This window comes from Symphodus melops (genome assembly GCF_947650265.1).
Source record: "Symphodus melops genome assembly, chromosome: 18".
Lineage (NCBI taxonomy): Eukaryota > Metazoa > Chordata > Actinopteri > Labriformes > Labridae > Symphodus > Symphodus melops.
Window position 1 is genome coordinate 6,027,071 of NC_136708.1, and position 13,861 is coordinate 6,040,931.

At 38.5% G+C, this 13,861-nt stretch overlaps 1 protein-coding gene across 4 annotated transcripts; it reads right to left on the reverse strand.

Annotated features, from left to right (window-relative positions):
- Positions 1-1,525: 1,525 nt before the first annotated feature.
- Positions 1,526-13,069, reverse strand: LOC306839143 (CMP-N-acetylneuraminate-beta-galactosamide-alpha-2,3-sialyltransferase 1-like). Of its 4 annotated transcripts, none has more exons than XM_079367666.1 (7): positions 12,783-13,069; positions 10,482-10,734; positions 9,786-9,970; positions 9,437-9,616; positions 5,528-5,573; positions 4,967-5,086; positions 1,526-2,887 (listed from the first exon to the last, which is right to left on the reverse strand). In XM_079367666.1, the coding sequence occupies exons 2-7, from the start codon at positions 10,692-10,694 to the stop codon at positions 2,720-2,722; spliced, it is 912 nt and encodes a 303-aa protein (XP_079223792.1). In that variant the 5' UTR covers positions 10,695-10,734; positions 12,783-13,069; the 3' UTR covers positions 1,526-2,719. The 4 variants fall into 4 exon arrangements, with proteins under 4 accessions (XP_079223792.1, XP_079223790.1, XP_079223793.1 ...); XM_079367664.1 differs by lacking the exon at positions 12,783-13,069 and adding an exon at positions 12,252-12,381; XM_079367667.1 differs by lacking the exon at positions 12,783-13,069 and adding an exon at positions 11,667-11,742.
- Between the last annotated feature and the right edge of the window lie 792 nt (positions 13,070-13,861).

The following is a 13,861-nucleotide window of genomic DNA, read 5'->3' on the forward strand; positions in this document are numbered from 1 at the left end:
CTGTTTCTTACCACTTGGGGGCAGTGTACTAAACAAAATGATCTTCAATTATCTTTAAGCGTTTCAACCTTTTTATTTCTGAGATTATATTAATAAATTCATCAATTTTATGTTTTATTGTCTTACATAATCAATACCAGAGATTTGAATGATTTTCTGGAGATACAGGATGTGATGAATTAATGAATTGTGTCTTTATATTAAGAATACTAAATTCATGATTTTTAAAAATAGATGGTAATGTGATGGTAAAAAATCAGTAACACTGGGGTACTAGTGGTCGAGTGTTTAGGACGTGCTATATTTCAACCTCATGTGTAACCAAGCCGTAAAAAAAAAAAAAAATTGTTTCGTGATGGCTTCCAGTTTCAAGACTAACAAATGCTTTGTTTAAAAGGTTGAGCATTTTATTGTCACATTTTCCATAAAGCTTAACTGCATTGAAATCATTTCTGCAGCATTCGGTCACATTTTTTTCAAAAGTTGCTTTAAAAACTAAACTTACAATGAAAAAAAAAGTTTCAGAGGGGTGTTCTAAAAAAGTAAAACACCGCCCCCTACCGCCCCCGCACTTTTAACTTGAACAATGAGTGTTTGCTTCTTTAACTGAATTATTTTTCAGATCAGGGTTTTTTTTTCTTCTTTTTTTTTTTGCTTGGAGCCCCCACATACATGTATCTAAGAAATGCAGAGCCCAGCATGACCCAGACAAAGAAATATATGACTTTCAAAACGGTCGGCTGTAATCTTACTGGCGAAATTCAGGTTGTGGTTTGTCAGGGAAGTGCTGCACATTTGATTCTCTGTTATGGTGCTGCCAAATCATTAAAATATAGTGCGCAAAAACCATGAAACAGGTCACAGAAGCGGTCTAACAACTTAGCCTATTGAACAATTATTTAGGTCATGAGACGTCTCGTTTTAAACTCATAAGGTTTACCTAGTACAATCATCTGGCATACAGAGATGTATTAAATGTAAACAATCATTCCAGTAAACATTTTTCCAAGTCTCAGTGAAATGAAACTATAACACAAATAACGTTCATCCACGTTGGTGAAACACAGTACATTTTCAGTAAACACCAACGTTTGTATTTATGTGACATGTTCTGTTCCTACCGAGCACACCTGAGAGCGTACAAGCTGTGCACAGGATACTGGCCGTTTGGATTAACATCTCAAATTAGATGTCTAAATATAAAAAAACACAGGTTAATGAATTCCTCAGCGGGAGCTTTTACATTGGGTATAGGTTAGAAGGATGTTCATTTTAATCAAACTTACTCTGCCAAAACAAGACAGAGAGAGGCCAACCCACCTGAATGCATCACTTTGAATTATAGATTTAAAGAGCAAGAAATTCGGTTGATAGGAGTAATTTAAATTGGCAGAAATTTTAACACCTATATATAAAACAAAAATCAGACCATTTAAAGGGAAAGGTAACCAAAAGACTTTCTTCACCAAAATTACTACATTGCAAAGCTTCAGTTCTGTACACAGTACAAGTCAGTAAAACAAGATGAGTCTTTAATGTATTCTTTTATTATACAGCTTGGAGTCATCCTGCAGGCACTTTGTTATTCATTCACCCCAAACTTTTGAAATAAAGGAAATACTGAACAAACTTTCGAAAAAATTAAAGTTTTCAAAAACATATTAAGTTCATGTTGCCGAGCAGCTGATTCTTTATTCACAATATCTTATGGCACAGTGGTGCAATGGTTAGTGCTGTCACCTCACAACAAGACAGTTCCTGGTTGGTTCTCTCCGTGCACACCGCGGGTTCCCTCCAGGTACTCCAGCTGCCTCCCACCATGCATGGCATGCTGGTTAATGTAGGTTCATTGGTGACTCTAAATTGTCCGTAGGTGTCGATCTAAGTGTGACTGGTTGTTTGTTTCTGTATGCCAGCCCTGTATGCCAGGGCTGGCATACCTGATATACCTGCATACCTGCATACCTGGCATACCCCTGTATGCCAGCCCCTGCCTAGTGCTTGCTCTTGCACTGAGCATTTGCGTGCACGTGCACACACACACACACACACACACACACACACACATACAACCACCAATGAATGTTACATGTCTAAAAGCTAAACATAAGGCACGCTATGTAAAAAAATATAAAGGAAATACAAATAGAGGGTTAGTCATTTTTTGCTCATGTAAGTCAGCCTTACATTTTATGCTAAACCCAAAAGAAAAAAAAAATGGCACGTTTTTTTTTTATTCACATTAAAAGGGGTTTTACACCAGTTCAAATAATGGAGTAATGGTGGCTCTCTGCTATAAGTGTTCAAATATATACAGATAAATATTCAAAAGTTTTTTCTACAAGTCTGTAACAAATTCCAACTGATAGATCTCTTCTTTAAAAAAGTGCATTCGTCTGATAGACATGAGATCTGTAAATACAATTTTAAAAATAAACACTCAAACATGTCGGTCTATAAACTGAGGTTGTGAACACACTGTTGCTGAGGAAACATGTCATACACGTTTGCCAACTTCAATTTATAATCCAGCTGACTGTCCCCTCACGGTGATAGGGAGAAGTACAGAGGTTAAGGTTTCTATTTACTTTACTTTGGTACTTGAATGTGTGTTGTCCACTTTTGTGATGTTCTAAACTGTTTGTTTAGTTGTGTCAATCAGTATCATCAAAATTCTAATAAATAAACGTAAAATACTGAAATTGTTGACACAAAATTATCACCACCCTCTATAAAACTTGATTTTAAGGAGTTTGGCTAGTTTGAGGATTATTTCATACTCCTGACTTCCAGGATGTACTCCAGTTCTTAATCTTTTGTCTCTGAGTTCTTCCCAGTAATGACTCCAGTTTCCATCTTTGTCAGCTCCAAAACCAAACACATGGACCTAAAAAGACAAGAAAAAATGTCAACTGAAAAACAGAAGGGATGAAAAATTGTGATTACCTTTATGAAAAAGTTCAAATTTGTAATCAAACCTCACATACCGGAATAGCAGCTGAACTACTGAGTGGACCATGTATCAATATTAACCTTTATGTCAGGACGACTGATGAACGTATAGACCAGAAAAGAAATATCTTCACCAATGTTCTGCCTTTTACTTTGATCATCTGCTTAGTAGACTTAACATTGTTCAGCCGTTTCTGTGTTTGTTGCCTGAGTTCAAACAAACCTTCACTGTATGTTTTGAAAGAAACTGTGTCAATGTTCACTTTTTGTAACAGTGCTGTTCATTTTAAAAGGAAAAAAAACAATGTTGGCACCAGATCAGACAACTTACATTTATGTTATTTTGAAAAACTAGGACAAATGTTTGTTCTGTGTAAAGTGATGAGAGTCTAAGAAAGTTCCAGGTCATCACTGTTGCACACATCGAGGTGTTTCGAAGATTTTTGACTTTAAAGCAGCATAACTACGGTACATTTTCTCTAGAATTTGGTGTTTGACTTCATTGTTGCTTTTTTTAAAACAACTTCTGAGAGAGCTCATACGGAGAAGCGAAGGTGAAGGAGCGTGCTGTCAAGCACAAACGTGGAAAAAACGTTATATGATTACTGTTAACACACTGATGCTGTCTTATTTAAAAAGGTGCGTGCGCATCTGCTTGTCAGTATAAATTTACAAAATAAACATTTTAGTTCTGTATGACATTAGTATGACATCATCTCATTGTAAAGCCTGACTCGTCTCCTTCTCTTTCCAGCACACCTGCACTCAGTGAAGAGGAAATGGCATCCCATTCTCTGCTTCAAATATTCAAGTGAGTGTCATACGAGGCTGTTAAACAGGCTGGTTATGATGGTTTCGTGTTAATCAGGACATGTTGCTCTTGCTTGCTCTCAGTGCAAAGTTGTAGAATGAGTTTTAGATGCCAAAAATGTTTAAAAAACAGGCTCCACAATAACCTTGAATTGTCCTCAAGCAGCGTGACAGTGCCTCTCAGACACGCAATCAGACGGCCCATTATTCTTCTGTTAATTAGATCTCATCTGTGGCAGAAATCAGTGACACTTCAATTCATAAACCCAGTGAGTGCGCTTTACAGAAGACAAACACATGGAACAAAAAGGAACAAATGGATTTAAAACTCAAGTTAAATCCAAAACACATTTATGGAGGAGACTCCACTATCCCATACAACATACGCCTACATACACCTGTTCCTATAGAGCGCTCATAGACCAACACCAACCATACATGCCGCTCTTAAAGAACTTTAAGTTTCTACAGACCTCGGCTCAGCTGGTAGTTTGTTCCACAAACTGCACCTTCACCAAATGTGCTCTTGACTTTAGGTAAATCCAGCAGAGCTGTACCCTGCTGATCTGAGGAATCTGATGGGCCCCAATCCATTCTTTGTGATTTATCTTTTTTCCTACACTAATCGAAGAACAGGTGACTCACACGGACAACAACAATGCATCAGAAATGACCGAATTGACCCTTCAACAAAAAGAGCATTTTTAAAAGTTTGTTTCTCTCCTCTAGAAGATAGACCTGACAAAGCTTGCATCTTAATGTTATTTCTGAAAGCTTGAGATCCTTTAAGTGCAATTAAATCAAACCTAAATTGGCTTTCCTTGTTTTGGTCACTGAAGTAAGTCAGCGTGAAGCCACTGTGCATCTATCATCTGCTGTTGAACAAGAAACCGATGAACGGATGCTTATCCAGCAGACTAACACTGCATGGAGAAAGACATTTTTGGTACAGTGGAATCACAGAAAAATTGTGCAACCATTCCCAGAGGCAAATCTATATTTTCTTCAGCCAGTGATAGAAGATAATTGCTGATGGGTTAAGAGATTAGTGATTGTAACAGACATCTCCCCAAATGATGAAAGATGTCTTGCTTTTCAATTGCTTATTTCAATCAGTGTCCATCATGAATTGTGTGACAGCATCACTGGTGACATTAACAATGACATCAAAAGAATAATGTTAAGAATAAAAACGGAAACCCACCTTATCACAAATATGCAGGGCAAGGACGAGAGCCATAAATCCAGTGGAAGAATACCGGCCTTCATTATTTAGCCATGTTTGATGAACGTACTTCATAAAGGCCGGATTGATCACCATCACCTGTTTTTGAATGAGAAACGACTTTTAATTCTTTCAGAAACACTTTAAATTCAAGGCAGGGTTGGTCATTTCCTCCAGATACACTTTTTTTAAGATTTTGGTTGAAACTGTCTTTGGGTCCTGACACAGATTAATAATTCATGTTCTCTGAAAAAGGAACAAAGAAAGTCTGTCAAAAGGTTTGACCAATACATACAATCGGTACATAGCCATAGGATCTTGTTTGTGAGTGTATTTCAGGCCGTGTGTCTGGTGTAGCACGCTCAACAACATATTGTAAAACTTAAGGATATTAAATAAAGGAATCTTCTTCTTCTTAATAAGCAGCCTGTATGCTACTCGTTAATGGTGAATGCTGTGAGTTTAATTCCTTCTCTTCAATTTGATGAGGAAATTTCTCCACAGACTTTAGATGTGTAACAAACAACACATAATACTCACCAAATCCTTGTTTGCCTTGATCTTTGTTTTTAGTGGCAAATAGGAGCTGTTGAAAAAAAGGAGGAACATGTCAAACTCAGTCGGCTATTATTAGTCAGTCAAATAATAAAATATATACTGTCACATTTTGTAATAGAAATGTACACAATATACATTTAAGTAGTGCAGAAGAGCCTAATTTATTCTGAAAGGCTATATTTTTCAGGCACATCCTCCCCTGCTGGAGGCCACCTGTCCCCTCGGGCTCAAATCTGAGAAGCGCGTCCTCAAAACACCTTAGATCAGAAGTGTCATTGTTGTCATAATACAGTCAATGCACTGCATATGAATATGAGCAGCATGTTAAGGCTTAACCCTTTAGCATGACAGTCATTCTTTTTCCTAACCGCATCTTCAACAATGGCCAACTTGGACTAACCACAATGTAATTATTTACAAAGTGCTGCGTGTGTGGTGCTACAGAGACTGAGGGAGTGTATGTACAATACAATGCAGATTCTGTTCTGGTGTTTGGCTCATGCAAAAGCAAGTCAGCATCATATTCCTAAATGATGCCATCATCTGCCTGTTGTGAGTCCACTGAGTACAGTGTACACACTACTCCTAACCTACTTTTAACCTGCAGATTCACCATATCAACTGTAAAAGTCTCAACAGCAAGACTGGCATTGAGGTCAGCACAACCACATGCAAATGAACCAGGGAGACTGATCTGAAGGTATCGCACGCTGACATGGAGCAGACACAGTAGCAGCACTTCAACTGTCCTAATATTGACAGAACTACACTCCCTCATCAAATTCAAAATATATACAGGTTGGATCAGGGAACATTCCTAAACTTATAAACAGCACAATATCAAAGATGTGTTTCTTTGTGAAAAAACAACATGCTTGATGTGACCATAAAATCTGCTATTAATAGCCCAGGAGCCGTATTCACAAGGCCTCCTGAGTACTAAGAGTTGCTCCAAGTCAAAAAATTATTTAAAAAAATAATAATAATCTTTGAGTAAGAACATTTACTTAGAATTTCAACTAAAAGTTCATACTACATCCTTGTAAAGATAAATATCATTGGGCCCCAGTTGATTTCAGCATCCTTCTATAACCATTAGCACTAAAAGAGCACTTTTTTTCACACTTGTTTGGACGAGGTCAAACACACCTCATCGCTGAGACAAACATTTCTGTCCCTTCCTCCCTCAGTATCCCATTCTCACAAAGTTTGTGAAATCTGGGAAAGTTACGATACGAGACGGGCCTTTAATTATGTTTTAAAGAAAACTTGTGCACAGCAAAGACGAGAAAGATCCTAATGCTGTAAATGAGAAAGAACATTTACCTGTAAACAAGGATGTCAATTGACATGTTAAATAAATCACTTTGTTCTTACTTTGCAAAGCAGCATGCTTTGCAAAGCAGTGGCCGTGCATGCTACACGGCCACTACACAAACAAGCATTATGCTTTTTCTTGGACAGATGTTGAAGATCATCTTTATTTTTTGTCTTGCTGCCTATGTTTTATCCACAAATGAAACAGAGAACTGCCTTTATTTGTCAAAAACTGCAGCAACACCGGGCTAGTAGAAGTGACTGGGTGCTTATTTAGGATGTTTTTTTATTCACAGTTTTACTGTAATTTAACATCTTATTTATTATCATTAGGAATGTGGGAGCAGAAGGTCTATTATTATGGTTTTATTTGAACTTTCTTGCCTGCCTGTGTTGTCCAGCATTTAGGTCACCACGTGTTGTTTCTCAATATGCTTTAAAAATATTGTGACTTATTAACTTCATGAACTGTCTGATGACTTTTCCCTTTTCAAAGTAAGGAGAACTCTCCTTCATCAGTCTTTGCAGTGCGTGTAAACTGTTTTGCTGCAGAATAATCCTGGGTGAAAGTTTATTCCTCAGTTGACCCTCCACGCTGCCCTGACACACCTGGACCAGCAGAACAGCTACGTGCGGATGCTGTTCATCGACTACAGCTCCACTTTCAACACAACCTGGCCACAAAACTGATCCATCTGGGACAGCTGGATCCATGACTTCCTCAGTGACAGACCACAGACTGTGCGAATGGGGAAACATGTCTCCAGCCCCATTGTATTAAACACAGGTGCACCGCAAGGCTGCGTGCTGAGTCCCTTACTGTTCTCTCTGCACACACACGACTGACCCTCACATGCCACTACCTCCATCATCAAGTCTGCTGATGACATCATCGTGGTTGCAAGAATCAGCAACAACAACAAATCGGCCTACAACAACACATCTTGACAAGAACCTGGCTCTCAACGCAGCAAAGATGAGGGAGATGATCCTAGACTTCAGGAGACTGAAGCCCAACGTCCACTGCCCCATCAACATCGACGGTCAGAGGGTGGAGGTCGTGCAGAGCTTCAAGTACCTCGGTGTCCACATCAGCCAGGACACAACCTCGTCCGTCAACACCACACAACCAGACTCCGGAACAGCTTCATTGTATTTTTCAAGTGCAATATATTTAGTGCAATATATTTATCCAGCACATGTCACCCTCAACCTGTGTATATTTAAATGCATACTGTCTATTCATACTGCATTAATGACCCAGATTCATATTCTTATATTCTTATTTGTAAATTTGGTTATAATGTTTGTGTATTTATTTTTGATATTATCTTTTGATACTTTGACCCAGCATCCATCGGATGGGATTACTCTAACAGTATTTCATTATACTTGTACAATGACAATAAAAGATAACTTATCACAACGCACAATAAACATTCAGCGACCACAAAGGAGTGGCTCTTCATGCCTCATAAGTCTTTAAAACATTTACAAAGATTTTACCAAAGTAAAAAAAGTCTTTTTAAACAGCTTCTATGAGCACAGGCTGAGCCCTTTAAACTAGCTTACCCGTTTATAAAAAAAGATTTGTGAAGGGAAATGAACAGTGTGAGTTGCCATGCTTACAGTTGTCTTGTCTTGTCTAAAGTTCAACACTCATGCTCAGTTGGTCTTGGATCAGAATGAATCTTGGGTGCAATTCAATACCTGTGTTTGCCTTTGCAGAAGCATCTGCGCCCCCCTTAGCAACCTAACAACTCCACACGCTTTATTTTTTTAGGATCTGCTGGTGTGATTGAATGTTGTTAAATGTTATCCATGTGTTCAACAATCATGACATCTGAATCAAAGCCAAACTAAAGCAAACAAAAGGCGTTACCACTTGCAATAGACCTTTTAAACCAACTTTGGTAGGTCTGTTTATTTTTAAGCTCTCAGCTCCTCACCACAAGTTTTCTCATCAGTCCTAGCTCTTTACTCATTACATAAATGTCCTTGCTAATTGTATGCTAACTGTTCAGTTATAGTTCCACTTTCTCTATTCAGTGGATTTGTACAAATCAAATGCTTGCAATGGATTCAGAATCCTAAAGAAAATCCCTAATATGACCTCTCACAGCTACCTACAGCATTTTACATTTTTTAACCAATAAGGTTCTGTGTACCCCAACTTTGAGCAGCTCTCATGTATTATCCTACAGGAATTTAGAAGACAACTTCATGAACACATTTGTGATGCCATTTCTTGGTTTCCAAACTACAGTATGAGGGAACAGACAGGTGGATGAATTTGTTTCACTTTGAGTCCGTTTATACAACATTTAAAGTTAGCATTATGAGCCCCAATTAATAAAGGATTTTAACATTGTGAAAGTGCAATAATGCTTCACTAAGAGTGAGGACCAGGAAAACTGTTTATCCTGCAGGCGATTATTATCTAGACTCCACCGACTGTACACATGATGAGCTTTTTTTCTAGTGTGGTAGTGATGTGTGTATCCAGTTATATAAATGCTTTTTTTTTTTTTTTTGGCTGATCCAAAAAGAATGAATTGCATAAATATGACTCACGATCCATAAAATCCTGTGGTAAAGGCCTTGGTGAGCCACTCTATATCCTGTATCTTGAATGGAAACAGCACAAGATGAGTGCTGTCGTCCAGGTCAATGGCACTCTCTGGATACATGATGCGATGAGTTGTTCTGTTTCCAACATCTGCTTCATAGCCTTTGATTTTTCCCATATTGATTCTAAACAGAGAAATAAGTCGCCGTGTTCAAGGACATACAGTATCGAAAGGTGCTGCTACATATTTGATTTTCAAGCGTTTAAAGAAAAACACAACCTAGCTGTTCATTTACTTTATTAAATCCTTATGTTTCTGAACTGACTGAATACTTTCTAAGCTGGAGGATTTACCTGATGATGACATCATGGGTATTTATCAGCGGTCCATAACGTGATCCTTTCAAATTGCCAGAATTCCCCACCACAGCACAATTCCTCCTCGGTTCTAAAAGATCTGGACTTGATGGGAACGTCTGAAACAGTCTTTCCACTGTTTTATTGTAGACATCATAGTTGCGTCTTTCAGACTGTAAGCCCTTAAAAATAAAAATAAAAACATACCATAGACTGTTATTAGAGCAGTTAGGTTGCACACTAACACTGTCAAGACACACACAGTTTAATGACACCTATTACACTGGCTGGTCCTGATTTGTTTAAGGTCCGGATGTAACTATACTTCACAATACAGTCAATGCAATTTTGGGAATGGGAACAATTTGACTAAAACATATATATGGCAATAACTGTACTTTATCCTGCAAAAGACACTATCTGCTTATGGTTTCCCATGGTTAGAAGTTATGTTTTGAGGTTTAGGATGCGACTTGTTTAAGAGCTGGAGTGTAGAGCAGAGAGGGCCGAAAACAGACAGTGTGTGTGTGGGGGGGGGGGGGGCATGATCGTTTTATAGCATGATTACTTAACCAACAAAATCATAATTGTGAACTTCATTTTGTAATTGTATGTTGTGATAGTATGACAAAATTAGTCTAGTGTATCATTGCATCCCTATTTAAATTTTATTTGAATTTTAGAGACACTTACCTTCCACCAGTTGAAAGCGTCCATTGGAAGAGTGTAGTTTGTAGACAGAAATGGTTCAACAGATTTGTCAAAATGCTTGTTATACCACTGTTCACCAAAACTGTTGCTGCTGTCCAGTGTCAGATGGGGGCTTTGCATTATGAATCCTTTCATGAAGACAAAGATGCTGGTCAGACAAGCCAGGAAGACGAGCGCTTTCACTTTTGAAATCATCTTCTCTCTTTTATTCTCTGGACTGAGAAGCTCCTCCAACCTGTGGAACGTCGTCAAATAAAGAAGAGAGCTTTATGAAGGATAACAGATACAATCCCAGAATAATCATCTAGAAATGGACTATATGAAGTCTTTATATTGATAAGTTTATAATTAACTCGTTTTTTTTAACGCCGTTTCTATCACAGTATGACTGTAGAATGATAAGGAAAATTATTATCATAGTTAAAGTAGGGTCCTTGTATGAAAATGAATTCAGATGCAGTAGTTCTTGTTGTATAATACAACATGCACGTTTAAAGGACATTTCATTGTCTGATTTGGCGAATACATACATGTTGACGCACAATAGGCCTAAGTCATTCTCCTACAGCCAACTCAGCCTAATGTTGCTGTTCTTTGACTGTATTATTGTTTAATTGAGCGAGAACGTGCAAAGCTATTTATCAGCGCAGCTTGTTTTACATGATCCAACTTGTACAATCAACATTTAAACCGATACAGTAGACAACCGGGAAAAAACAGACAGCTCACCTTCAAAGTTGGGCGCTATAAAGCATTGTTTGCTGCCGTGATCATATCCATCTTTTGGTCAAGAATTAATTGGCCAATCAGAGTGAATACGAGCCCAGCTAGAAAGGGTAGAATATCAGCCTACCTACTTTCCACTGTATGCGTTGCTATGGCTACGACAAGGAAATTCACTTTATTAAAAAATAAAATAAAGGTACAAGTGATCCCCTTTTTGAGCTATGGCGAATGGACTGGATAGGAGATCAACAAAAATGCTCGCGTCTGTTGTGCACACTCCAAAGTCAAACTTTAGATTAAAACAAGATTGAATAAATCAGCGCAGCAACATCTTTAAACTGCTCATTTCAGTGAACATGTTCGCCGAACGGCTTGAACAACGTTAAAACTGTAACACTTACAAAGTTGAACCCTTCCTCAAACCACAGCACCGTATCTTACCTGCACAATTTCTACCAAAGAAAAATAACAAAACCGAGAATAAACACCAAGTTTACAGAAAAGAGTTAGTCCTCAACGTAAACATACGCAAGTAAAATAATTCAAAACGCAGTTTTTATTTTGAAGGTGAGCTGTGTCTGTTTCCGGTTGAATCATGTAAAACAAGCTGCGCTGATGAATAGCTTTGCACGTCCTCGCTCAATTAAACAATAATACAGTCAAAGACTTAACAACATTATGCTGAGTCGGCTGTGGAAGATTAACTTATTGTGCGTCAACATGTATTTGCATTCGCCAAGTCAGACAATGAAAAAGGGCAATATCGTGCAAGTTGCGTTATACAACATGAATGAAATGAATTATACCGGGTCCTAGTATTACTTTTTAATCATAATTATTACAACAAACCAAGAAGAATACGTAGCCTATTTATTACATTCACTTTTTCTGTCGTAATGTCTGTTCAAAAATAAGAAAAATATATCCTGCCTTTAAAGTTCATTATCATAATGTCGTACATTTCTCTGATCAAGCCTCATCATTAAAAATATTTCGATGTCCATTTTTATTTCTTTATTAGCCTACCGGATCGGAGAGTGGTCCAGCTTGAAGTCCACCTACACTTTAAGTGCTGGTGAGGCATTAGAGCCGAAAAAGAGTGTCGAAAGTGACTGAAAGTTGAATGTTGATTTGATATCTTCATAAAGACACGGCAGCGTGAAGGGCGTGGTATGTGCAAAGGCAGCAAAGTAAAGGTTTGCAGGTTGCCTATAAAAAAGTTTTGTCGTGATTTTAAACTTGGTTACTGTAGCCTAATTAGATGGGAAGTAAAGAAGTCGGCATTTCGTCTTAATTTCACTGAGCTAATCCCCCACAGTGACACACAAAATGCACAACAGCGCAGTGCATTTGCTGATAAATTAAGATTAATATGTTTAATGGATTGAATGGCTGAGAGACGTTTCCGTCCATTTCCGATTTCTCTAACGTGCGCGCTCTCTCCAGTGCGCGTTCTGGCTAAAACAAGCAGAAGAACACGCTGTCACTACATAGAGTTGAGTGTTGAGTATTAAGGATTCCAGCTGAGAATCAAGGAATTAAATGTTTGCAGCCTACCTGTGCTTGATGTTGAACGCACGTACATTTGTAAGTTTCCTTCAAAGGAAATAGGAGCCGACACCCTGATGGGTTTCATTTATGTTACGTCCACAACACACAACTTCGGTTATAAAAATATTCATAGATTCAGCTCTCCCGGACCAATAACTCATCAGCGGAACATTGCTTCTACATAACCGTCCCCTCGTTGCAATCACAGAAAGGCGGACTGCGAGCCACAACGGGATTTCCCTCAAAACAAGCCGTCCTCCGTGCATGGGAACTTGCAGACTTCTACGCGGAGCTGGCTGTGGCTCCAGTGCGTAGGGACCGTCTGCTAATTGCAACACCAAAAGAAAAATGCAAAAGAAAAAAAAAAAACTTAACATTGGAGAGCTGTTGTGTCACCAATGTTATTTTACACGCGTGATCTTACGTTTTTTTTTGTTTTTTTTAATGTTTAAACAAACTACAGCACATGGCTTTGGAAAATGTGCTTTTATGTCATTTTAGTGATTTTGTTATCATTAAAATAAATAGTAAAATAACTAATAACTGACAGAACAAATAGATGATCAATCATATTTACAAAATAAATGACTGTTTTATTTGCAGAAAGTGTCCCAAAAAAACCTTATATTACCTGATCCTTGGAGAATATTCTTCTGCTATGGGCTCTGGCTAGACAATAAACTGGACTGGACAACACACACCAACCACGTGTACGGGAAGACACAAAGCAGGATGTACTTCCTAAGGAGACTGTGGTAGTTTAACATTTGCAGCCAATTGCTGTGGATGTTCTACCAGTCTGTGGTTTCCAGCATCTTTTTTACACTGTGGTATGCTGGGGGGGGCAGCATATCCAAACAGCACACATCCAGACTGGACAAACTAATCAGGCGGGCCGGCCCTGTGGTCGGCATGGAGCTGGACTCTCTGGTGTCGGTGGCAGAGAGGATGACACTGGACAAACTGCTGAATATTATGGACAATGCCAGCCATCCTCTGCACACCGTCATCAGTAACCAGAGGAGCCGGTTCAGTGAGAGGCTGCTCCTTTCCAAGTGTAGGACCAACAGACTTAAGAACTCCTT